Here is a 26,455-nt window from a genome sequence, read left to right as displayed (position 1 = left end):
GTCTCAACTGACCTGTACGGGGGGTTGGTCGTGTTAGTAGGCGCTCCATTGAGGAATGTAGAGGGCGGGCGCTAACGTATGGTTTTAAGAGTCTATTGAGGTAGATGGGAGCAGAACCAGTGAATACTCTGAAGGCCATCATTAGTGATTTGAATTTGATGCGAGCAGCTAAGGGTAGCCAATGCAGCTCAACTAATAGGGGCGTGACATGTGCTCTTTTTGGTTGGTTGAAGACCAGGCGTGCTGCCGCATTCTGGATCATCTGTAGCGGTCTCACAGCACAGGCCGGAAGACCTGTCAGGAGGGCGTTGCAATAGTCTAGACGGGAGATTACTAACGTCTGAACGAGGAGCTGTGTTGTATGTTGAGTTAGGTATGGCCTAATCTTCCTTATGTTGAATAGGGAGAAGCGGCACGATCGAGCTACAGCGGTAACGTGATCTGCGAAGGCCAGCTGGTCATCAACCATGACACCTAGGTTTCTTACAACCTTGGTGGGAGCCACTGATAGGGACCCTAGCTTGATGCTGATGTTGAGGAGAATAACTTGCTTGGCTGGGAGGACCAGTAGTTCAGCTTTGGATAAATTCAATTGGAGGTGATGTTCCTTCATCCTGTTGCTTTTGCATCTTTAAGAGCTTCCATTACTGACAGAAGTGCAGATTCCGTCGAGTGGCCGCTCTTGAAGCCGGATTGGTTCGAGTCAAGAAGGTTATGTTGGGAGAGGAATTTTGTTGCCTGCTTAAAGACAGCTCTTTCAATGATTTTAGACAGGAAGGGGAGGAGAGAGACTGGTCACTAGTTCTCTACTATAGAAGGAGCAAGAGCAGGTTTTTTGAGTAGAGGTCTTACTTGAGCTTGCTTGAAGGTTAGTGAGGAATTGATTACATGAGTGGCTGCGGACACAATGGACGGGGCTATGGTTTGCAGTAGGGTGGTAGGAATGGGATCCAGTGGAAAGGATGTGGGACGGCCACCTCTAAGAAGATTTGATACCTCGTCTTCTGTGAGAGGAGTGAAAGAAGGGAAGGAAGCAGTAGGTTTAGGAGGATTCGAAGGGGGAGCCGGAGGCTGTGTAGAGGGGTCAGAAAACCGGCTGCTGATTGCAGCAACTTTACTGGTGAAGAAGTCAGCAAATGCGTCAGCGGTGAGGTTGGTTGCAGGGGGTGGAGGTGGAGGGTTCAGCAGAGACTTGAAGGTTGAAAACAGCTTCCGGTTGTCAGTAGCATTGTTGATTTTGTCTTGGTAGAATTTCTTTTTTGCAATGGTGACATTTGTTGAGAAGGCTGAGAGCAGGGATTGTAGTTGTGTCAGGTGTGATGGGTCTTTTGTTTTTTGCCATCTCCTCTCAGCAGCTCTGAGGTTAGTTCGCATTGATCGAAGGGAGTCAGTAAGCCACGGGTGGGGCTGCATGGGTCTTGCGGGTCTGGTAGTCAGAGGGCACAGGCGATCTAAGCAGGAGCTCAGTGTTGTGCAGAGTGACTCTGTGGCGTCATTGACCTCAAGAGATGAGAAGGTGCTGGGGGGTGGGAGAGCAGAAGTCACAAGGGCAGAGAAGTGGGTGGGAGATAGGTGGGGTAGGGACACATTGTGGAAAGAGGAAAATTATCTCACATATCTACACCGGTTCATGGCTGTCTCCTATCTGTCTTTGGTTAATTTATAGTATAGTCTTGTCTAGTTTCCATGTATCTACCCGTGTATATTTTGATTCTGTTAATAAAGTTCTTGCATTTACGTCCGTCTCCTCGTCCTTCCTGCGCAGATGTGACAGAACACCAGACCAGCCACTATGAACGTAGCGAGGAATCCGTTTGCTCGGTGTGAGATTAGGCGTACTCCTTTCGGTTCAGGTCCTGGCACTCCAGCGGGGTATGTAGTGGAGGTTACGGTGTTCTCCACACCCTGCAAACAATGGAGTCAGCGGAAGCAGCATGCTGGAGTCTCCCCCTCACCAGTGAACTACCCCCTCAAGTCCGGGAAAAATTTTGGGGGGCGTTGAGGGTTGGTATTGTTAGCCTCAAGCCTCAGGGCAAAGGAGGAGAGGCTAACAGGGGCACATTTCGTGAGGATCCTTGTTCAGGGGACATTTGGGATTTCCTCATGAATGCGCCCATTGGGCCCCTCAAACCCTCAACAGCTCCAGCACATGCCTTTCAAGCAGCCCAAGTCCATGTTTCCGAGGACGTCTCCGCAGGTCTCTCCGCTCCAGATCCAGCGAGGGCAGCAATCCAGGCCGCTCCGGATCCAGTGAGGGCAGCGATCCAGGCCGCTCCGGATCCAGCGAGGGCGGCGATCCAGGCCACTCCGGATCCGGTGAGGGCGGCTTCCTCAGCCGTTTCTGTTCCTGCGATGGCGGCTTCCTCAGCCGATTCTGTTCCTGCGATGGCGGCTTCCTCAGCCGATTCTGTTCCTGCGATGGCGGCTTCCTCAGCCGATTCTGTTCCTGCGATGGCGGCTTCCTTCGCCGATTCTGTTCCTGCGATGGTGGCTTCCTCAGCCACTCCTGTCCCTGCGAATGTGGCTTCCTCAGCCGCTCTTGTCCCTGCGAAGGCGGCTTCCTCAGCCGCTCCTGTCCCTGTGAGGGTGGCTTCCACAGCCGCTCCGGTCCTTGTGATGGTGGCCAACCCGGCCACGCCCGCCCCTGTGAAGGCGGCTTCATCAGCCGCTCCCGTCCCTGTGAAGGAGGCTTCGTCAGCCAAGGACTTCAGGGCTGATCCCGAGAACTGTACACAGGCTGGATACTCAGACTTTTGCCAGTCCTGGGCACTCCCCAATTGTTTTGGTTTCCCTGTCTGTCCCTGTCCTGGTTCCTGTTTCTGTCCTTGTCCCAGTACCTGTGTCTGCCTTTGTCTCTGTCCCAGTCCCTGTCACCGTGTTTGTGTCTGTCCCTGTGAATGTCCTTGTCCCAGTTCCCCTGCCTAAAGTCCAGTCCCCTGTCCACACCCAGTATCGATCCTCAGTCTCATCACCTGTCCAGTCTATGTTCCAGTCCAGTGTTTCTCCCCATGTTTCCAGTATAGTCCAGTCCCTGTTTCAGTCAACTGTCTCTGCTCCCATCTTGTCTCAGTCCCTGTCCAATGTTCAAGTCCAGTCCAATGTCAAGCACCCTGTCCTGTCCTCTGTCCAGTCACATGCCCCTGTCCAGTCTACCATCTCTCATTCTGTTCTGTCCTCAGTCTTGTCCCAGTTTTCTACACCTGCCCAGTCTCAGTCCTCATCCAGTGTTCAGTCTAATGTCCAGCACCCTGTCTTGTCACGTGTCCCGTCTCCTGTTTCTAGTCCTGTCCTGTGTCTATTTTGGTCTAGTCTCTTGTCCCCAGCTCCATTTCCTGTCTTGTCCTGAGTCTTGTGGGTTCATTCTGTTTTGTTTTCCTGGTCCCTCCTGCGGCAGCTCCTGGGGAGTCTAGCTTTACACGCCCCAGGAGTTGCGCATCTTGGAGGGGGCATCTGTCACATCCTGGCCCAGTCCTGTTTGTTTTCCCCACCATGTGCTCATGTAGCACATGGCCTTGTTTGTTGTTGTTCCTGTCTCCGCCCTTGCCCCACCTCAGTCCTGCCTCTGTCTCGTTATTGTCTCCAGGTGTTCCTCGTTTGTCTTGACCTGATATACCCCTGTAGTTTGAGTGCTCCTTTGTCTGGTGTTGTGTGCTTAGATGTGTGTTACTCTGTTTTTGTGTGTCTCACATGTCTACACTGGTTCATGGCTGTCTCCTGTCTGTCTTTGGTTAATTCATAGTATAGTCTTGTCTAGTTTCTATCTATGTAGATACATTAACATCCATGTTTATTTTGATTCTGTTAATAAAGTTCCTTGTGTTTATGTCCGTCTCCTCGTCCTCCCTGCGCAGCTGTGACACTGGCGGAGGGAAGGAGGTTGTAACTCAGGATTTTATGGTACATGGCTCCATCCATTCTCCCATTGATGCGGTGAAGTAGTCCTGTGCCCTTAGCAGAGAAACACCCCCAAAACAAGTTTCCACCTCCATGCTTGTGGGGATGGTGTTTTTTGGGTCATAGTCAGCATTTCTCTTCTTCCAAACATGGCGAGTTGAGTTAATGTCTGTGCCTTCTTGAGTAGGGGGACCTTGCCGGCACTGCAGGATATTAATCCATTACGGCGTAATATGTTACCAATGTTTTTTTGGGTGACTGTGGTCCCAGCTGCCTTAAGATCATTAACAAGTTCCAGCCTTGTGCCGGTCTATGATCTTGTCCCTGACATCCTTAGAAAGCCCATGTTGGAGAGGTTAAAGTCTGACTGATTAATTGAGTCTGTGAACAGATGTCTTTTATACAGGTGGCAATTTAAGACACCTGTTTTTAATGCAGGTAACAGGTTGATTAGGAGTGTATGTAGGAGCCAGAACTCTTAATGTTTGGTAGATAATCAAATACATATTTCTCTCTGCAAAATGCAAATAAATTTATAAATTTTATACAATATAATTTTCTGGAGTTTATGAATTTTCAGAGAGCTGAATCAAAGGCTACCCCTAAGTTTTTAATGATGGTACTGTGTTTTACTGTTGAATTATCAAGATCAATAGCAGCATTTCTGAGTGAATGTTTCTGAATATCTGTACCTAGTAACAAGACCTCAGTTTTATCAGAATTTAACATGAATTTAACAGAGAAACTGAGCAAATTAATACTTGGACCATAATTAATTAATAAAATTTGCAATTTGGTTTGTAAAGCAAACTAACAAAATAATGCAAAACACTACCATATTTTGGAAATGATTCTGCCAAAACTTTTTGCAGATGTGATTGTTTTTAATGTTTAAGGCTGTAATGGGTCTATTAAACTAAAATAATTAAATTGTTACAGTGAATGTCTACAGATGTGGTGAAAAGTACTCCTCTCTGGTTTTTTAACATTCAGAAGCTCTGCATTTTTTAAGCAGGAACAGTATTTGAGGGGAAAAAACAACTGTTGTTTGTAAGTGGCTCTAGTTTAACTTGTCTGAAAGTTTTTAAATGACTGTTTATAGTATCACAGAAACTAGTTTGTAACTCAAGCTGTTTAGATTTGTAGCACCTTTGGCCTGCATTTACTTTAATGCAGTTAGCTGTTTCCCAAATGTGAAGACATTTCCACCTTAAGAAATACAAATCAGTAAAGATAAGTCAATAATACCAACCTATGGATCAGGAGTTGAGCAATCTTGGCTTGTGCTTTTCAACACTTGAGTAAGGTTATATACCTTTTTTATACATATTTTTTTTATAAATTGGATATAATGTATTTGCCCCCTCCAGGGTGTATTCCCACCTTGTGCCCAATGATCTCCATTGTTTAAAAACTTCAGATGCCTTTTTCTGCTGTGAGTAATGAGCCTAGCATACTGGACAAACACTGGACACCTTTTCTAGCCATTTACTGACACTGAGGCTTTGCAAAGATATTACATCTAGCAAAGGATAAAGAGACATCTTCAGATTTTTCATAACATTTTTTATAAAATGTTTTTTGATTCAAATCATGAATGTTGACTTTAAGGTGTTCACAGAACTCTTTAATGTAAAAATGCAGATGGAATCATGTGTGTTTCAACTTCAATGATTAATGTTAATTAATTAATAATACTTTGTTTGCAAATCTTTTTGTAAACAACCAACATCAGTTGGTTCCTAAACCACAATTTGGGCTGTGTATTGAATCATCCAGTGTTGCTCATGGATAATGGATTTTCTGAAGTCTTGCTGCAGCCATCAGATGACATGTTTGGATGACTTGGCTGCCTGAAGATAAGATAGTATAAAAAATCTATTTTTTTTTTTTTTTTACAGTATAGTATTACCTAATACATTATATTCATTCATTATCTGTAACTGCTTATCCAATTCAGGGTCGTGGTGGGTCCAGAGCCTACCTGGAATCATTGGGCACAAGGTGGGAATACACCCTGGAGGGGGCTAATACATTATATCCAATTTATAAAAAAATATGTATAAAAAAGGTATATAACCTTACTCAATGCAAAATTATTTTCCTTCTAGACAAACAATAATATATGTACCTTTTTGTCATCATTTCATCCTTGTCAGTGTTATACCATTTCTAATAACTGGGTTAGGTGACTGGCAGGACAGCACAAATCAATCATCAGTATCCTATGGGTACTCATACATACATAGGGTATGTGAGGCAAATGTACTATATTTTGAGAGAAAACAAAATAATAAGTATGTAAGAATTCGTTTTGTGTGTTTATTTTGGGTATGTTTTAATGAATATTCACAAGCTGAACATTACTGGACATCTGGAACACTACATCTTGTGGTGCTGCTTGGAACTGCTCTCATACACTCTCATCTCACTGCTATGAGGATTCTGACTGTGAACTGCAGAATGGAGCCTTACAATTGGCTGAAACTTGATCCTCAGAAATAAGCGGCTCGATAAAATGAGCAAATATGTCCTCAAGGTCACAAAGGATGCAAGCATCTGGAATGGACTTTACTGACTACCTCTTGATTTTGAAACCTGACTGCAAACTCCAAATTTTTAGAAATAGGAAAGGAGTTTGTGTTTGTTACCTCAGAGTAACCAGAGTATTCCCTGGCCACATACATCACAACACTCTGGAAAGGGCAACAAAAAATTGTATTTAAAAAAATAAATGTTTTTATAAACAATTTATAAAATCATGTATTTATAACTTCTTTGTGTCTCTTTTTATTATAGCACAATTTGTTTCTTGTACTACTTCTACTGTAAGAACAATTGTGCATATTATTTAAATGGGACATCTAAGATTGTAGGGAAACTATGTTATCTCTAGTTTGTTTACACTCAGAATCCCTGCTTCTTGTATGTGGCTGAAGTTTAATTTGATTTTTAAAATATTTTTTTATTCATTATTTGAATTACCACAGAAACTCATTTTTTAGCTTTGTAGCACTTTCGGTAATTCAAGACATCTCCTAAATTTGGAGACAATTACATTTACAGCATTTAGTAGACCATTTCCACTATAAGAATGCAAAAATAAGTCATTATTTAGTTAAAAATGATGATAAACTGTGGGTAACAGAGCTCAATAAACCTTCATTTCTATTCCCGGTTTGCACAGCCAGTTAAACGCTATCCGGCACGTATACTCACGTTGTAAATGAACAAAGGATGAGAACGTAAACAAGACTATAATGGGTTTAATTCATATGCTTGTGTGTATGTATTAAATATATATTAAATATGTCATAGTTCACTGTTCACTGTTTTTTGAGGTATATTTTGTCTGGCGACACCCTGTCAGAACACAAGTGCAGAAACTTTCTATCGCAGGCAGGAAGAACACGAAGGAAGTTTGGCACACTGTTTTAACTGTGCTCGTAAAAGGTGGGTTTTTCTCACTTGAAGTGTTTTCCCATTTGAGAGAGCACTGTTCATTGCCTGACATGGTTTTACTTCACATTAAATTTTATTCTCCGCGCACGAATTTTGAATTGGATCAGAAGCCATAGAACAGGCTGCTTCTCTTAAATAAACAAAGCCAATAAATAAACACTCCCAAGTGCGGAACATTTTCCACCTGGCACTCTGGGTAGGCTCCGGACCTACCGTGACACTTAACTGGATTAGGGCTACAGGCAATGAATGAACATGAAAAACTGAAAATGTTTTCCCACTGTTACAAGCATAAATTTTAAGCATTCTAATGGATTAAGTGCAATATGTTTATAATTCAGCACTTTTAAGTGTTTTTTGGGTGTTTAAGTATTTATTTATTATTTTTAAGTCTCCTTAATCTATCTTTTTACACTTTCTGCTGCTTTAAACTCTTGAGGTGGTACTGTGTTAAGGATGTTTTCATGAAACAAGACATAGATATCATTACTTTTTTGTTATAAGAAAATGTATTTGTTCCAGAGAAATCTTTCTTTGTGAATTTGAGTAATTTGCATACTATGTGTATGTGTGTGTGTTTAGAAGGATATACTTTGTCACAGTGTGTGTCAGGACCAGGGCGAACTGATGGAGGCATACGCACTTGCAATAACGCAGTGACTTTATTTTTAAACAAAAGATAACAAAACAGAGACAGACTTGTGTATCTAGACAGGAAACTTAGACAAAGAAAGACTTGGACAGAAAGAGAGAGAACTGGACAGACAGGGAACTGGACAGGGAGAGCTAAACAGACAGAGAGAGCTAAAGAGGCAAAACTAGAACACAGAGACTAAAATGGTACTGACAGACCATTACTGACAGACTGTCTGACTGACATAAGCACAAGGAAGGAACAGACATACCAGACTGACAAACAAAGGGAAGGGGAGCGAATCAAGGAACCGACGAGACAGACAGACTAGAGCGAGTGAAACGAAGGTGGAATGTCAAACCAACAAGCACAGACACAAAGGGATTTCTATACACACACAAGGACACCTGAGGCAAATAACGAGGGGGCAGGATTACAAAAGGGACACAGATGGGGACACTGACGAGGAGGTGGAACAATGGTGGGACTAAGGTGGAGACATGAACCAAAATAAACAGAAAAAACACACAGGACAGGACCAAGGAATGACAGATGCCCCCTCCTAAACACGCAACTCCTGGGGCATGTAAACCGGAGAGGAGCCTGGAAAACAAGACAGAACAACGAACCAACAGAAGACAGGACGCAGGAAAAGACAGGAAATGGAGCTAGGGACATGACAGGACCGGAAACAGGAGACTGGCCTCGGGACAGGACAGGAGACTGACAAAGGGGAGCAATGGGAGATGAAACTGGAGACCAGACAGGGAACTGGAATGGAGACAGGACAGGTGACAGGACTGAGGCTGGGTACTGGGACTGGACTTGAGACAGGACAGGAGAAGAGACAGGTAACGAGACAGGAGGTGGCCGAGGCCACAGTCACAGGAACAGAAGCGGCCAGGTTCGCCGCCATCACAGGGACAGAAGTGGTGCGGATCACCGCCCTCTCAGGGACAGGAGTGGCTGCGGTAGTCACCATCTCAGGGACAGGAGTGGCGAACGACGTCTCCACTGGGACAGGAGCAGCCGGGGTTGCTGCCATCACAAGAACTGCCTGGTTTGCCGCCACCACAGAAACAGGAGCGGCTGGATTAGCCTCCATCACCGGAACAGGAGCAGCGGATGCCGCCATCACAGGAACAGAAGTGGCTAGAGGAGCAGTGGCACTGGGACTGAAACAGAGGCAGCGGGGGATGCCACCAGCACAAGAACAGAGGCAAGTTATCGCCTTGGAAGAGCATTCAGATATGCATTGATCCTTGCAATGACTTCCGCAGGGTCAAAGGGCACTGCAACAACATCCATGGAGGCAGGGGGCCCTGTGGCAACGTCCACAGAGGCAGGGGCTTGGGCTTCTCAAAGAGCACGTGCTGCTCAAGGAGCAGGTGCTGAAGCTGTTGAGGGTTCGATAGGTCCAATGGGCACGTTCATGAGGAAGTTCATAAAGTCATGAGGAAGTTCTGAAAATGTTTATTCTAGATTAGGAAGTGCAAAAGTATCTTTCATGGTTAAATTGTTAAGCTTGCTGTAATGTACCGTGTATAACTTCCCTACTTTTCTTCTGACCAATAACAATAGGGCACATATAGGGAGACTTACACGCAGACTATCCCAGCATCTAAATGAATCTTGAGATGATTCTGTACAGCTTTGTGGCCATACGGACCTCATACAGACCATAAGTGCCTTGCTATTTTCTGGAATAGCTCGATATGATGTTTAACTGTACTGAAGATTGATTGTTGAATGCGCTGATACAATAAGATTTTAACAGCAAACACTCCTGTATGTTGGTCAAGACATCAAAGACACTGAGACATAGGATGATATTCTGGATATTGTTGTATTAAGTGGATTGGTTTGACATTGAAGTTGAATCATTGAATTCAATATCAGTAGAATTGAATGACAGAGTTACGGATGAATGATGAATAGTAATTGAGTCTGAAATGAACAACAGACATGTACAGTATTAACTTATTAATGGATAAAGGAATCATTTCTACATAGGCTAATACGTCTACACGTCTACACAGCCCCCTTGTTACCCTGCATACTGTTGCAAGATGGCGCTGCTGCTTACAGCTGAGGCTCCTGATAGGCTGCAGTTGTCATAATATGCTGACCAATGTGGATGTGGCTTTGTGACTGTTAAAGGGGCTTTTCTAATTTTAAGGGCCTTTTATACAATGACCTTAATACAGATTTTAGCTGGAAAATGCATCACAATGATTTTCAGCTTCCCCTCCACTGGTGGTGAGTAGTCCTCATAACTGACTGGCATTGCAACAACTCTAATAATATGCAAGAGGGAACCTCTGCTGTGTCCTAAGGGAAGGATCAGAATGGACACCATCAATCACACTAAACTGGAAAATTACACAGTTACTGGGAAGAAGTATTTCATTTCTGACCCACGCTGACAATTGCCATGATGACGCACAAGGATGTAATAGCAATGATGACATTGTTGGTTGCATAAGAAGTGCCAACCTCTCACTTTGCTTCCCATGACTAAAATTTCTTCTTACATATTGATGTCACAGGCACAGGCTAAATTGGAGCTCGGTCATATACTCTGTCATATAGCATGGAGCTCTTGGCCAAGGGGCAAGGAGCTCAGTCACAGGCTCTGTCATAGAGCATAGACTTAGGCCACATGTAATAAAAATAAGAAATATAAATATATTATTTAAAATACATTTCCATCACAAGTCATAATTATCACGTTGGCCCTAAAATAATCACATTTGCCCTAAAAGCTTCAAAAATAGTCCACCACACAGAATACTGCTGCTTTTGTTCATTGGATTCATGTATGTTGTTAATCTAAAATGCAAACTGAGAATGGATGCTTTGACAGAGATTCCCTTTTTTGGAGGTAGGGCATCCTAATGCCTATCAAACACAGCCATCTAGAGGTCAGCAGTGGAACATGGAAGGACTTTATAAATACTTATAGCATGAAACGTGTTAACATTAACAAATGTTAATTATGTTAACAAACCCTTAACATGTAATAAATGTGTTAACATTATTTAATCCAGAAAATCAACAAAATATGGGATATTTACAGGAATAAATGGTGTATAGTAAAAATGGGGACTTTTTGTTTTCAGTGTTTTATGCATTCATTTTAATTATTGGAATACACTGCTATTTTACACCTAATATTTTCATTTAAAATTAGATGTGAAAAGGTTTCCCTACAGGATTGTTCAAGGTTCTGCATAAATCGGTCCTTCTGTTAATCTTTTCCCCAAAACATCAAAGGATTCCTTGAATCATACTGAACGTTTGCTCACACACTTGGCTTATTTCTTTATGGTTGTGCCTGCAGCCTAAAATAAAATTAAACTAACTGAGCAAGCTGATGAAAAGGTTGATGTTATAACTCATAGTGTTATAAAAGTTTGATACAAAAAATTACACTTAAAAGAGTTTTTCCATTATATTTCCCGACAGCAATATTTATACATGCTCTTCAATGCATGCAAATAAGAGTTTTCATGTTAAATGAATATGTATATGAAACGATTCAAGCCTTAAATATTTTTCACAACACTGGTGAAAGCTGGCACAGGTCTGCACAGCATGCTCATATTTACACGTTCCTGCACACAGTCAGTGATGTGGAGGAAGCAGTGATCCAGAGTGAGGGAAAACCACGAGAAGCAGCAGAAATAAAGACTCCATTCAAAGCTGGAATGACATAGTTTAGGTTGTATATATACATGCTGTTGACACAAGTATGCTTTTGGCTCAACAAATTATTGCTAGTTATTCCGGAATACATTTAAGCAACCAGAAATAACAATGTTGTTTATTGTGGCAAAAAAGTAGCATATTTCAAACTTACGATTTCCCTAATGACTCTTCATGTAGCTTATGTATACTGTGTCCATTCCTAATAAAGTATAAATAGACAATTTGTAACTGTAACAGTGGCAAATCATGCTGAAAATATCACTAGAAAACCATCTAATCGATTCAGCTAATAATAGTGCCAGCTTTAACTAGGCTACAATAGTTTAAATTGATTTATCTTTCCACAGGCAGGTCTAATAAGTATCTAATTAAAATTTCCATTAATTCCATTATTAATGAATTCTATAAGTTTCACTAGAGGCTTGGCTAAATTTGTAATGCTCATCCATGTGGACAGGGTGGCACGGTGGCGCAGCAGGTAGTGTCGCAGTCACACAGCTCCAGGGATCTGGAGGTTGTGGGTTCGATTCCCGCTCTGGGTGACTGTCTGTGAGGAGTTTGGTGTGTTCTTCCCGTGTCTGCGTGGGTTTCCTCCCACAGTCCAAAAACACACGTTGGTAGAAGGATTGGCGACTACGATTCCAAAGTGTCCGTAGGTGTGAGTGCCCTGTGAAGGATTGTATCAAAATCATATCAGTTCATGGCTAAATGTTTATTCTTTGAAGTTTATTGTTCTCCTAGAGGCTCACTTTTGTCTACAAGTCATTTCCATTAACTGAAGTACAAATAGTCTGTTTTTAAGGAGTTTTTAGTATACTACTAGAACCCTATCACTTCAATCTAGGCACAGAGTGCCATCATGCTGCTGTGATAACGTGTACTTTACAAAACGATTGTCACTTTACAGTGTAGCATTAGTAACCTGAAACTTGATCATACATCAAATAAAAACTGAAACACTGCTAAATTCACTGGTCCCAAGCTCATCTCAGATAGTCGGCTTGTTTTCAGGTAAAACGGAAATAGATTTTTCTGTGCCAAAGATGAAAAAGACCATCCATACTGCACTGCTATCAGCAAAAAGGCCAACATTTTTGATACATCAGTGAACAAGGCATGAGAGATTTGCATTTGTTAGATGATACCACTGATGTGGAGCTGTATGCCGGGATTATATTAATTCATTTTAATTCAGATTATTCATTTATTTGTCCACAAGTTTTTTTTTTCTTGCCCAATTCCTGAACATCCATTTCCAATTCCACCACTTCGATGCGTCTCAGTCACACACAGGATGAGGGTGAACGCATGTTTTTTTTTTTTTTTTGACTGCCACAACATTTAACATCACAGAACTTAATGTGCCCGAGGAGAACACATTGTCCAGAAAAAAATACTTGATCTGCTTTTGGTCTTTTAATTCTTTGTTTAAACTAACTGCAATGTAAAGTTAAAGTATATGAGCAAACTTGTTTTAACCCGGGAGAACTTGTTGCTGTGTAGGGTGGTAACCTTGCCACCTAAAAAAAACAAAAACAAGCTCAAATGTATTCAGGGAGTACTTTCACCCTGGCCCAGCTGTCTTCAGTCCTTTGACAGATTCCAACTGAAACTGTGCATATCTGATGTGCACATAGGGATGTGTGCGCTACATCCTCACTCCCTGTTTTTGGATGGGGAATGGACAACTATAAGAATGGTGACTGATACTGAAATATTTTTACACAAGAAGGCAGCCTTAGAACAAGCATTCTACAAAACAAACGCTCTACAATATGAATGTTTTAAAGGAGTAATCTGTAATAGATTTACTGTACTCAATCAGAAAATGACCAGGGATCAGAAATCATCAGAGATTAAGGAAAGAGGATAAGTTGAAGCACTGGTGTCTCTGAGTGCCCATTCTGAGGCAGAGCTCTACAGGTGTTGTGACTTGATATCCTGCCTTCTACCAAATCATATTAGGCCAAAATTTGGCCAGGTACACACAATTGATTACACAAACAAAGTGGCCTGGAGTATTAAGTGACCATGTGAATAGAGATAACTTTAGATCCTACTAGACCTTACAATACGTTCTACTGAGTATATCTATGACCAGAGACAGAGTAAAACGAGGGGAAATACCACTGATTTTTATGAAACATGGATGCAGCTTAGAAGCAGCAAGTCAAGACAGATACAGAGATGGCTAATTTTCTCCTGAACAGGTAAATATTGTTTCAGTAAAAGTACACCTAAATGTTCAAGTGTGACAATTCAAGTATGAATCTAGTGAATAACACCAATAAAACTCAAACATGTAAGGTGGAACTATGTTGTATACTTGTTGTTTTGTAATGTATACTTGTTTGTGTCATTTAAGTGGATAATGTGTAGAACAAGATGCATTTTTTAATACACATATACAAGGTGGAATGGTGGGTGGCAGGGTGGTGCAGCAGGTAGTGATGCAGTCACACAGCTCCAGGGACCTGGAGGTTGTGGGTTCAAGTGTCCGTGAGGAGTTTGGTGTGTTCTCCCTGTGTGTGTGGGTTTCTTCCGGGTGCTCCGGTTTCCTCCTGGCGACTCAAGTGTCTGTGGGTGTGACTGGGTGAGTGAATGTGTGTGTGCTGCCCTTCCAGGGTGTATTCCTGCCTTGTGCCCAATGATTCCAGGTAGGCTCTGGACCCAGCGCAACCCTGAACTGGATAAATGGTTACAAATAATGAATGAATGTATGACAGATGGAATGGAGTAGTCAAGTAGGAAGATGGCAAACAACAATAAGACTCCACCATTTAAGGTGGAACTAAATGTATTAATATGAAAAGTGTGCAAACATTATAGAATCTACATCCTGAAATGACATTCATGTTGAAAGAAAAAATAATAATAATAAAGGATGATAACTGCCTTGTCTAGAGCAAACGCTAATGGGAAATAAAAGTTTGAAAAAGATTGGATGCACATTCTCTTTTTAGCATAGACAGATGTTTTAATGAAACGATGTACACTTTTCTGTGTAAATAGGTTTATTATGGCACATTCTTTTTAGTTATTATGGTCTAATATTCTTAACTTTGCCTTGCAACCATTAATGTGTGTTTTTTTCTCAAACTGGCAACCTGACTGAGCTTTGAATCTGTATTGCAGTTCATAATTGAAATGCTTGCTTTCAGATTGCTCCTTCTGGAGTTCTGAAACTCCAAAATGCTGTGTTTTCTGATCATTTTACCCTATTTGTGACCCTGGATAGTCATGTGGACATTAAAGTGGAATGACATTTGATACCTTTGTAACACTCCTATTGTCTAACCTGGTAATCTGTGTACTATACAGCAACAATTAAGCTCAGTAGACACAGGAAATATAGGAGTTTGCTACTCTAAGGACCAGTTTGTCTAGGCTTGTTAAGGAGGTGGGGGTGTGTGTCAGCATGAACCACAAACAAGAAAAAGTAAAAGTAAATGATTGGCTTTACTTAAAAATATACATATACTATTAAACATACAAAATACTAGTAATGGCTTGTGAGATATTATTGTTGCTATTTATGTAGCTTGTTCCAAGTTTACACCTTTAAATATCAATAACCCAACAAATAATATCTAATCAAGTAATATAAAAAATAATAAAATAAAAAAAATTGTTAAACCATTAGGTGCACTGAGGAAAGAAAAGTAAACGTGTCTCAGTCTCTCAACTGTAGCCCTACCACGTAACAAGGTAGTTCAGCACAACACAAGAGTGGTCAGATCTGTCAGTTCTTTTGGGTGGCTCGCCATCAATTTCACAGAAGGGTTCCAAGATGAAAGGGGAAATTCACTCTCCAGGACTTCCAATGCCCTCTAAAAACCTGACCTGCTTAAGCAAAACAGGTACAGTAAACGTAAATCACACTGACCTTCACTCTTAGTTATATTCAATCTTTTGCTATTACATCACGTAATAATAACATTACAATACACAAAGTTTCTTACTAACTAAAACAACTTTTCATTTACAGGTCTTCAGAACCATAACATACAAGGTAAGTATTTCACATTTTGCATGTACTTTTCCCATACAATAAAGTTATCATATTTTCTCTTTTCTTTGCAAATATAAAACCCAAAAAGATACTTCATTCACAACATATATTACATTCAATAAAACTTTCTACATCCAACCAATACAGTGATTTCTCTTTAATTATACACAAACCCATTTTAAGATTTAAATGGAATATACCTCTGGGATGAATGTACAGCTGTTAGTCAGTTTTCCTCAAAAGCTCTAGAACCAGCAACTGCTATAAGTAGAAAACATTGATTTATTTGACATTTATTAATTTAATTTTAAATTAAAACCAACAGTTTTACTATATTTTATCTTTATTTAAACTTATATCCAGTTTTTATTAAGTAATCTTGTCCATGTATATTACTGAACTGAGTATTATATTAGGCCATGCGGTCTTGTAGCATAGCTAGCGAGAATGCCATTAAACTCACCAAAAACTGTGTTTATAAGTCAAGTTATAAACCACAGAGAGTCTTCTTAACACTGTTTCAACTATTGGTAGCTGTATCTTCAACCAGGTACTTTTTTTTAACTGTTATTTAGGCTAACTGGGAGCTACAGCTCCTTCCTCCAGGGCATGAAGAGAGAAAAGAACAAAAAAAAAAAAAAGAAAAAACGCTATTTGCTGCATTAGCTATCACCAATAAGCAGTAGCTGAGGCGGGACAAACTAAATTGTCCAATATGATTGGCTACATCTTAGTGCATCAGACTCAGCTTAATCAAATTAACCCCTAAACTGCTGAGGAGCTTTAAACTGTGAGTTATCTGTATCTCACATGAAATGGGGGTTACACCTTGCTATAAGAAACTAATTTCCCCCTGAAGCAGCTGGCATTGCTTCAAGCCAGAAAATGCTCCACTCGCTAAAGCAAAAATATCCACTGTTCCACATACAGTCAGCTTTCTGTGACCCTTGCAAACAGAACAAACCATTTTTTCCCCAGTTTTATTTTTGTGCTACCATGTGTTAGTGCTGGCTGGAAGCCCAGACGTAACCGCTAGCCTTTCGTCTTCTGGGAACACCAAATCCAGCATCACTCGACAAGGAGCTTACAACTCGAGCCCATAGCTTAAATCTAGCTTTGGTGGATTGGATGGAGGGTTGTTTGCAATAGAAGATGTTGAGGATGTAGTCGGCAAACATTCCAGAGAAGGAAATGGAGACTGCACATGCACACGAGTGCATTCAATGAAGGTTGGAATAAATAAACAAATAAAAAGATAGATAAGATGGCGCAGCAGGTAGTGTTGCAGACACACAGTTCCAGGGTCCTGGAGATTGTGGGTTCAAGTCCCGCTCTGGGTGACTGTCTGTGAGGAGTGTGGTGTATTCTCTCTGTGTCTGCATGGGTTTCCTCTGAGTGACTGTCTGTGAGGAGCGTGGTGTGTTCTCCCTGTGTCTTCGTGGGTTTCCTCCAGGTGACTGTCTGTGAGGAGTGTGGTGTGTTCTCCCTGTGTCTGCGTGGGTTTCATCCGGGTGACTGTCTGTGAGGAGTTTGGTGTGTTCTCCCTGTGTCTGCGTGGGTTTCCTCCAGGTGACTGTCTTTGAGGAGTGTGGTGTGTTCTCCCTGTGTCTGTGTGGGTTTCCTTCAGGTGACTGTCTGTGAGGAGTGTGGTATGTTCTCTCTGTGTCTGCATGGGTTTCCTCTGGGTGCTCCGGTTTCATCCCACGGTCCAAAAAAAAAACACAAATCGGTATGTGGATTGTCCATAGGTGTGAGTGTGTGTGTAGATTATTGGACAATGTTTTGAACTTTGTGGCTATCCGTAGTGTGGTTTAGAGACACTGAAGGATGATGGGTAATGTAGTCTGGGGTCTCTTCACGGAACTGGCTGAAGGAGAGCTGATGTAGGTTTTCCTTCCTACTGCAGTAAACAGATTATTCGTTCTTCCGTCTCTGTTTTAGTTCATTTTTGTTGATATTTTTGTGGATATAACAGTGTGAGCGAATGTGTGAGTGTGTGTGTCGCCTTGTTTATCATCCTGGAATAGTATCTCTGCCAATTTCATACACTGTATAAACAAATATCTGTCTCTTTATATCTAGCAGGTTTGTAATACTGATTTATATTAATGTCCTTTGTGACCCACCTCCGTATGTGAAACATCAGACAGGTAAATCACATTGCCATAATTAATGTAAGACAGGCCTGAAATGGCTAACGTCAGACATCATTTTTACAGTATTATCTGACAAGCACAAAGGGACCTGGTAAAGAGTCTGGGACATCCTGGAGCCCAGGATCCAGATTTATAAAATCTTTCCCAATCAATTTTTAGATAAACCCTGTGCAAGTGCAATCAAGTATTTAAGTGTAATTTTCATATTTTATTAATAATGTTTTTATAAATACACTTAAAAGATATGTGCCATGTGTGAAAATATATTTAAAAGTGCATTTCTATTAAAAAATAATATATGTCCTTATAACTACTCCTAAGAAAAATGTTAAAGAAAATCAGGAAAGGTTAAAAAAAAACAATTAGTATTGAAAAATGTATATATATATATATATACAGATCTGCTACAACTGTATGAACCTAGTAGGCCCCTCAGATCACTCGGGTCTGGTCAGCTAGAGGTTCTGCGAGTCAGAACCACACAGGGGGAGGCAGCTTTCAGTCACTATGCTGCCTGCACCTGGAACAGATTCCTGGAGGACATCAGATTTGCCCCAAATATTACTTAATCTAGACTAAAGACATTCCTGTTCTCCTGCGCCTTTGAGTAGCATTGCAGAGTGAATTGGAGATCTATTTATTTCATTTTTAGTACTATTTTAATAACTCTCCTTTCTTTTATTACTGTTTCATTTTGTTATATTTTAATTTGTTTTAAATTCTACTTGAATATCTTTTTAATCATTTTTATATTTATTATTTTTATTGTTTTTATTACATATTCTGTTTTAATTCTATCTTGTATCTTTACTTTTTTAATTCTTCTACTGTAATTTTCCTGTATCGCTCTGTAAACTACTTTGAATTGCCATTGTGTATAAAAGGAGCTCTATAAATAAACTTGGCATGCCTTGCCATTTTGAGTGATATGTATGTGAATTTCAGTATTTGTCTAATTAAGCCAATTAGGCAATGCATTTAAATTCTTAAAAGGTGCACTCTCTGACATTTTAAACATTGATATAGCAGTTGAATAACCTACTTTATATTTAAAATATAGCAGAGTAAAATTATCCTGAGCCGAGAAAAAAGCCACACACCAAGTGTGTTGTGCTGTGCCCAGCCACTTGTTTTCAATGATGGGAGCGCCCCACTGCTAACTGCAGCCCAATCTTTTTGTACATATCAATGTTCAGCTCCACCCCTTCATCAGTCTCATTGGTAGTGTTATGGAGAAGTTTATGATTATGGCAGTAAGTGTAATTAAGTCAGAATTGCAGTAAGTGTAATATACTCACCAGTGCCAATACTTCATGTTGTAGCATGAACCACAAGTTTATTATTGTGATTATACCACAGTTCCATTGTCATCATCATTTATTTTAAGATTAAGAGGACAAAAAATTCCTTGCACTTTTCGAATCAAACATCAGATCAGAGTGAAGTTTAATGTAAAGTATTTCGGAGTATGTCTCTAGAGCCTTTCTGCGGAGCTTTGAAAAAGAAATGCAGTGGAATATATCAAAAAAAGTGTTTAAAAATAGATAAATAGAACAATGCATCTGGAGTTATGATGACCACACCCAAAAAATATTATTATTAGTATTTTTATTTCTGTGTGATTTTGTTTTGTTTTCAAATCAAAAAGCAGATTCTTTAGCATCTGTGCTCTTTTTGAGCTTCTTCAGCATTTTTTTGAGCTTGACCTGCTGATGGATGTCATCATGGTTTGTGCTGAAGTACTCACTGTTCTTGGGTTCAGCTGGGAACAAACCTTTCAGATTCCAAAATGTGCCGAACCTTTTGAAAATTGCAAAAGTACAAAGGATCAGTACCCGGATCCTTCTCCTACGTAGCCATGATGTTGTGGTTGCTGCAGAATGTGGTCTGGCATTATCTTGTTGAAAATTGCAGGGTCTTCCCTGAAAGAGATGACGTCTAGATGGGAGCATATGTTGTTCAGAACCTGAACATAGTTCTCTGCATTAATGGTGCCTTTCCAGACATGCAAGCTGCCCATGCCACAAGCACTTATGCAACCCCATACCATCAGTGATGCAGGCTTCTGAACAGAGCGTTGATAAGGGTTATCCTTATCCTCTCTGGTCTGGATGACATGGCGTCCCAGTGTTAAAGAACTCGTGACTCATCTGACCACAGAACAGTCTTCCATTTTGCCACACTCCATTTTAAAAGACCCCTGGCCCAGTGCAAACGTCTGAGCTTGTGGAGCTTAGAAATGGCTTCCTCTTTGCACTGTAGAGTTTCAGCTGGCAACGGTGGATGGCACAGTGGATTGTGTTCACTGACAATGCTTTCTGGAAGTATTCCTGAGCCCATTCTGTTATTTCCTTGACAGTGGCATTCCTGTTTGAGGTGCAGTGATGTTTAAGGGCCCGGAGATCACAAGCATCCAGTAGAGTTTTACAGCCTTGACCCTTACGCACAGCAATTGTTCCAAATTCTCTGAACTTTTGATGATGTTATGCACGGTTGAAGATGATAACTTAAAAGTCTTTGCTATTTTACGCTGGGTAACACCATTCTGGTATTGCTGCACTATCTTTCTGCGCAACAATGGTGGAATTGGTGATCCTCTTACCATCTTGGCTTCAGAGAAACACTGATACTGTGAGAAGCTCTTTTTATACCCAATCATGTTGTCAATTGACCTAATTATTGTTAATTGGTCTTCCAGCTGTTGGTTATATGCTCAATTTCCTTTTTCCAGCCACTTATTGCTACTTGTCACAACTTTTTTGGGATTTGTTGACACTGTGAAATTTTAAATCAACATATTTTTCCTTTAAAATGTTACATTTACTCAGATTAAACTTTTGATCTGTCATCTATGTTCTATTACGAATAAAATATTGACATTTGCCATCTCCACATCATTGCATTCAGTTTTTATTCACAATTTGTTTAGTGTCCCAACTTTTTTGGAATCCGGTTTGTAGGTGCTGGAACAGAAAATAAACCAGTCATACATTGATGGAAAAGGTCTCACACATGCACATATGCGCTCACACGTGCATGCACATGCACAAGCACCCATCTTGTAATTGGTGGTGTTGTTGCTAGGTTATGAATATATTTCGGAGTAGTACTTGAAGGGCTTCAGTGACAGTGCCATTATCATGCAATATTGGCACTCTGGGAATACCTTCACATTGTGGGAATGTTTAGATTGCTATGAAATGTTGTTTATATTAAAGGTGACATTCACATGTTGCAAAACATGACCTTGAGCTTGATTCTGGAATAGACCATGAACATCAAACATCAGCCTTTCACAATATGAGATATACCAGATACCTCTTTAAGAAAAACATCAGGAACAGATTTCAGATGCTAGACATAATTCACAGAATCACCCGTCAGGGCTTGTGTAAGATTCAGACAAAAAATTTCAGAAGAAATAAAAGGACAAATGAATCAAAGTGGATAGAGATACAATGAAAGATACAATGACTAACGATACAATGAAAATTGCAAAAAGCTTAAGTCAAAATCATTCAGAATATAAATCGTTTAAGGGAACTCAAAATCAATTCCACAGAATCACAAGAAAGGAAATAGATCAGTACTACAACATCTGTAAAGTCACTGAAGATGGAAACAAAGGTGGGGAAGCAATATTTTTCAGTAGGTAAACGTTATTTGTAAACGTTAAACGTTAACATTTTTTTAGGACAGAGCTGCAAAGTGCTTCACAACAACATAAAACTGTAAATGAAAAAAATAAAAGGAATTTAACCATACTTGCCATTAAGCATATTACTTAAGGTAACAGCTCCTGTAAATGGACAGTCCAGCACTTTAAAAGATGATGTGGACTCTGATACTGATGGGCAGACTTTTCCATAGTGTTTGCACAGAAAATCAGTTACATTTTCATTTTGGTTATGAACAACAAGCTCGTCTTTATTAGAAGATCTCAGCAATTACATGTATGGAAAACAGGAAATACACATGCACATACATTCAGGAGCTTTATAGTATAAAGCCTTGTAAGTAAAAACAAATATTTTTAAATCAATCCTGAATTTCACAGTCAACCAGTGAAGAGAGTCTAGCACTAGGCTGATGTGATTCCAACATCTAGTTTTTGTTAAAGCTGATTAGCTGCATTCTGAAAAAGCTGAAGTCTTGCCATAGCTCTGAACAAAAACAGGATGCAACAACTGCAGTTTATCCAGTCCTTAGTATCTACAACACGCTCAGAAAAGTTACTCTACTCTACATATAATCTTCATAAAAAATGAAGACAAAATAATGTCTAATTAAAATGACAAGAGGAAGCATGTAAAGTGAAAACAAATTGGGGCCAAAAATAGGGTCCTATGGTACACCACATGTAAGCCACAGAAGACATTACATCTCCAATAGACTCTTAATATGATAAATTAATTAATCTAGTGAAGAAACTGGTATGTCAGTTGTCACAGGACATGCAATTTAAGGGTTCATGACTAGAGCAATAAATCACTTGAGAATCATGTGCTGGAGAAAGGAGGGGCGACCTAAAAACATATACACATCTGGCAGCTTCTAATAAGAGAAGCTAGAAAGAGCAGCCCAAGCAATATAAAAGAGGCTTTGCTGTGCGATAGAGAGAAATATCCTCTGCTGAGGGAAAGAACTAACCGCACATTGTCTTTCTCTCTAAAATACAGGCCCCTTTTTTGGACACAGATGAAACAGGTTTTGGCTTCTTTCCCATTTGAAATAGTCCAGCTTACTCTGCACCAGTTGCTTACAAAGTTGCTTAGCTCTTCTCTTCTCACTCTGACTAGGTGATTGCACATTAATTTTTGGATCATGAAGTCAGACAGCACTTGAAATAGCTAACAAATGTCTAATATTGCAAAAGAAATATTCCTAGACTTGGATGAAGATTGGAACTTGGAACAGTTCTGCCAAATGCACAAAACAATTCAGCTGCCAACAGAATGGAGGTAGTGAGTTTATAACCCAATATTTAAGAAAGGCAATGAGAAGGAATGTTTTACACTTCTAAACAATTTCCCTAATATAACAGCAGTTGTGAAAATTGCTGAACATAGAAACTTTCATTGAAAAAGAGCAACAATTTTTGTTGGTGATGTCAACATTCACTTTGAAAAAGATCATGATCTGATTAAAACTGCATTTGAATTCTTTCTGGATGTGTGACAGTTCACTCAGGGTGTTACTGAGCCTACTCAAATGCAAACACACATTGGACTTAATATTAACACGCCCTGGCCCTGTCCTGTCTGTTTTTCCCACCATATGCTTATTTAGCACATGGCTCTGTTATTGTTGTTGTTGTCTCCGCCCTAGTCCCGCCTTTGCTCCACCCGCTCATCAGTGTCTCCAGCCCGGCCCCCTTTTTTTAATCATGTCCAGTCTCTGTTCCAGTTCAGTCCTCTGTACAGTCACATGCTCCTGCCTTGTCTCATGTCCAGTCTCATGTCTCTAATTCCATCAGGTGTTATCCTCTCCAGTCTGAGTTCCCATCCAGTGTCCAGCACCCTGTCCTGTCCCCTGTCCAGTCACATGTTCATGCTCCTGTCCAGTCCCGAGTCCAGTCTTCCGTTTGTGGTCCTGTTCTGTCCCCATTCTTGTCTCTGTTTCCTACACATGTTCTGTCTCAGTTCCCATCCAGTGTTCAAGCCCAGTCTCCTGTCACGTCTTGTGTTTCCACTCTCATCCTATCTAGTCCCCTTCCAGTCCCTGTTCCAGTCTGGTGTCTCGCCATGGGTTTTGTCACCCATTTCTAGTCCTGTCTTGTCCCGAGTCCCATATCCTGTTCCCTTTCAACAGTCGCCTGTCCAGTCTCTTGTTCCGTCCCATGTCTTGTCTCAAGTTTCGTCTACCGTTGCTCCCCTTTGTCAGTCTCCTGTTTCTGGTCTTGTCATGTCCCCAGCTCCATATCCTGTGTATGTTCCTGTCTTGTCCTGAGTCCTGTGACCTGTTTCTTCATTGTTCTGTCAGTCTTGTTTTGTTCTGTTTTGTCTTCCAGGCTTCTCTTCTGTGCCAGATCCCAGAGGTTCTAGGTTTACGTGCCCCGGGAATTGCATGTTTAGGAGGAGGCATCTGTCACACCCTGGCCCTGTCCTGTCTGTTTTTCCCACCATGTGCTTATTTAGCATATGGCTGTGTTATTGTGTTATTGTTGTCTCCGCCCTAGTCCCGCCTTCGCTCCACCCTCTCGTCTGTGTCTCCTTTGTAGTCCTGCCCTCTCATTCTCAGTCCCAGGTGTTCCTTGTCAATGCTCTATGTATACATAGCCCCTTTGTTTCAGTGCTCCCTTGTCGGTTCTTGTGTGTTTCTTTGTCTTCCTGTTTTCATATGTCTACCCCTGTTCACGGTTGTCTTTCTGTCTGAGTCCTCCTGTCTGTTCAAGTTTAGTTTCATGTAGTTAGTGTTTTTCTCCTTGCTCATGTTTGTTTTGTTTAATTGTAGTCTTGTTAAATAAAATTCCTTGCATGTACGTCCGCCTCCCTCGTCTGTCCTGCCCAGCCGTGACACTTGGGTACAGCAGGAGGGTGTCAATGACTGCCTTCTGGACATCTGTCAAGTCAACACTCTTCCCCATGATTGTGTAGCCTATTGAACCATATTAACAGACCATTTTAAAGGCTTAGGAAAACTTTGCAGGTGTTTTGTGTTCCATCCATCCATTTTCCATCGCTTATCCAGGTCCGGGTCGCAGGGGAAGCAGTCCGAGTAAAGAAACCCAGACCTCCCTCTCCGCAGCCACTGCTTCCAGCTCCTCCGGGGGTATACAGAGGTGTTCCCAGGCCAATCAAAATATGTAAACTCTCCAGCATGCTCTTGGTCTGCCCCAGGGTCTCCTCCCCGTTGGACATGCCTGGAACACCTCACTAGGAAAGGCGTCCAGGAGGCATTCGGACCAGATGCCCGTACCACCTCAACTGGCTCCGCTCGACGAGGTGTTGTGTTGATTATTCTAATTTCTGAAATGACGAGTTTTGGGGTTTTTTTTGGGGCAAATAGATTACTCTGTTTGTAATGCATCCATATAATGAATTTCACTTTCTGAATTGCTGAAATACATACATTTTGATTATTATTTTTCAGATGCACCTGTACTTACATGCACAGCTTCTAAATTCTGAGTGTGGTCTGAGGCAACTTTCATACATGCCATTCTGGTTTAGACCAAACTGAAACAGTCAAAAGTCTGGCCCAAACAACGTATATGTGAAAGTGCCCTGAAAGAGAATGTATTTTTTTGCTGGTAACCAGAGCAAATTAATGACGGTGACAGAAGCAGACAGTGAGATATTACAATGGCAAACTTGGTCTTCATGTGCTCATTCACCTATTGTCAAAGCAAAGACTAACAGATTATAACTGAAGCAAACTTGCAAATGAAAGAGACCATAACATATCTTTGCTAAAACCAAGATTAACATGGGTTTAGCTTTGTAAAAGTTGTAAGGGCTCTGTGAATGGAAAGGATTCAAAAGTTAGGCAGGGTTGGCTTTATTCTAGGTAGCTATTATGTCTAGCTATTAAATAGGCAGCCAGTTTACCATTGCTGTGGATTTTGTTACACATATCATAGATATTGCATTACAAATATATTCTTGTACACTGTAAGGCAGGTGCAAGATTTGAAAAGATTTTTATTTCTTCAGACATTTTCATAAATCTGATTACTATACCAAAGGACCATTGTCAAAGTCTCTAAGGTTCATGAACTGGAGAGTGGAAGTAAGGATTTTGAGGTTGAAATATTCCTGCAGTGATGGTTTGTGCCCAATGCTAGGTCCCCTGCTTTGAGCCTTGTTTGTGCTGCTTTAGGGCTTGTAAGAAAACATGTTTTACTTCTGTTATCATGGTGCTGTAGAGATGCAAGTCCTCCTCTTTGGCTTGAAGAGCATTTTTTAAAGATGTCCTCAAAGCCTCCAGCTCCTCCTGCTGGACAGCAAGCCTGAAGAGAGACAAAAATTATTTTGCTTTGATGAATATACTAGAGCAGTGTAGCAAGATACCCTGGATTTAAATAATAGTTTTCTGGGTTTTTCCCCCTTTTTCCCACCAGATTTGCAGCAAATAAAAGTAAATATGTTTATGTGACCCATGATGATTTTGTGATTCTGTAGCTTGAAAAAACATCAACAGTCCTCGTAAAACATGGAAGTGTGGTACTCATGGCCTAATAGTTAGAGAAGCATGCTTGCGACTGGATGGCTGCCTGCTGTCTGGTGTGCCACTAGTGCACTAGTATGTGATTGTATTCACTGGGTTAAATGTGGAAGACACATTTCAATGTATGTTGTTCAATGACCAATAAATGCATGTTTACGTTATGCATGTAGGTGTGCAGATTACAGAAGTGTAAAGGCAGGATAAATAAAATACAGACTTACTGTGTGCCAAGTTCGCAAAGCTGGGCATCTCGTGTTAGCTCTGTAGATTTTCTTGGGGACAGACCCTCCTGTTTCTCAAGTAGACTCAAGCTACCATATGATGCACCTGTGGGGAAAAAAAAATCCCTCTTTTATAATATGCATTGCCTCACAATACAATTTCTTTTACAGGCGTAAAAATATTACATATTTATAC

The 26,455-nt window shown here is 40.8% G+C and overlaps 1 protein-coding gene and 1 long non-coding RNA gene across 3 annotated transcripts in view; both read right to left on the bottom strand.

The window, feature by feature from the left end:
• Positions 1-15,393: 15,393 nt before the first annotated feature.
• LOC136706863 (uncharacterized) lies at positions 15,394-16,308 on the bottom strand. The gene is made up of 3 exons (XR_010804159.1): positions 16,177-16,308; positions 15,914-15,974; positions 15,394-15,544 (listed from the first exon to the last, which is right to left on the bottom strand). It is a non-coding gene; the product is annotated as an uncharacterized lncRNA (long non-coding RNA).
• A 9,149-nt stretch (positions 16,309-25,457) lies between these two features.
• Positions 25,458-26,455, bottom strand: part of ccdc13 (coiled-coil domain containing 13) — a 59,920-nt gene continuing 58,922 nt past the window's right edge. For both annotated transcript variants that reach the window (XM_066681835.1, XM_066681836.1), the window contains 2 exons: positions 26,260-26,365; positions 25,458-25,820 (listed from right to left, as the gene is read on the bottom strand). In XM_066681835.1, coding sequence (XP_066537932.1) covers positions 25,652-25,820; positions 26,260-26,365 — 275 coding nt within the window. In that variant the 3' untranslated portion in view covers positions 25,458-25,651. The remainder of the gene's footprint in view (positions 25,821-26,259; positions 26,366-26,455) is intronic.

Source organism: Hoplias malabaricus, chromosome 9 (genome assembly GCF_029633855.1).
Source record: "Hoplias malabaricus isolate fHopMal1 chromosome 9, fHopMal1.hap1, whole genome shotgun sequence".
Classification (NCBI taxonomy): Eukaryota; Metazoa; Chordata; class Actinopteri; order Characiformes; family Erythrinidae; genus Hoplias; species Hoplias malabaricus.
Note: the sequence above shows the minus strand (reverse complement) of the source record. Positions and strands in the feature narration are given on the sequence as shown.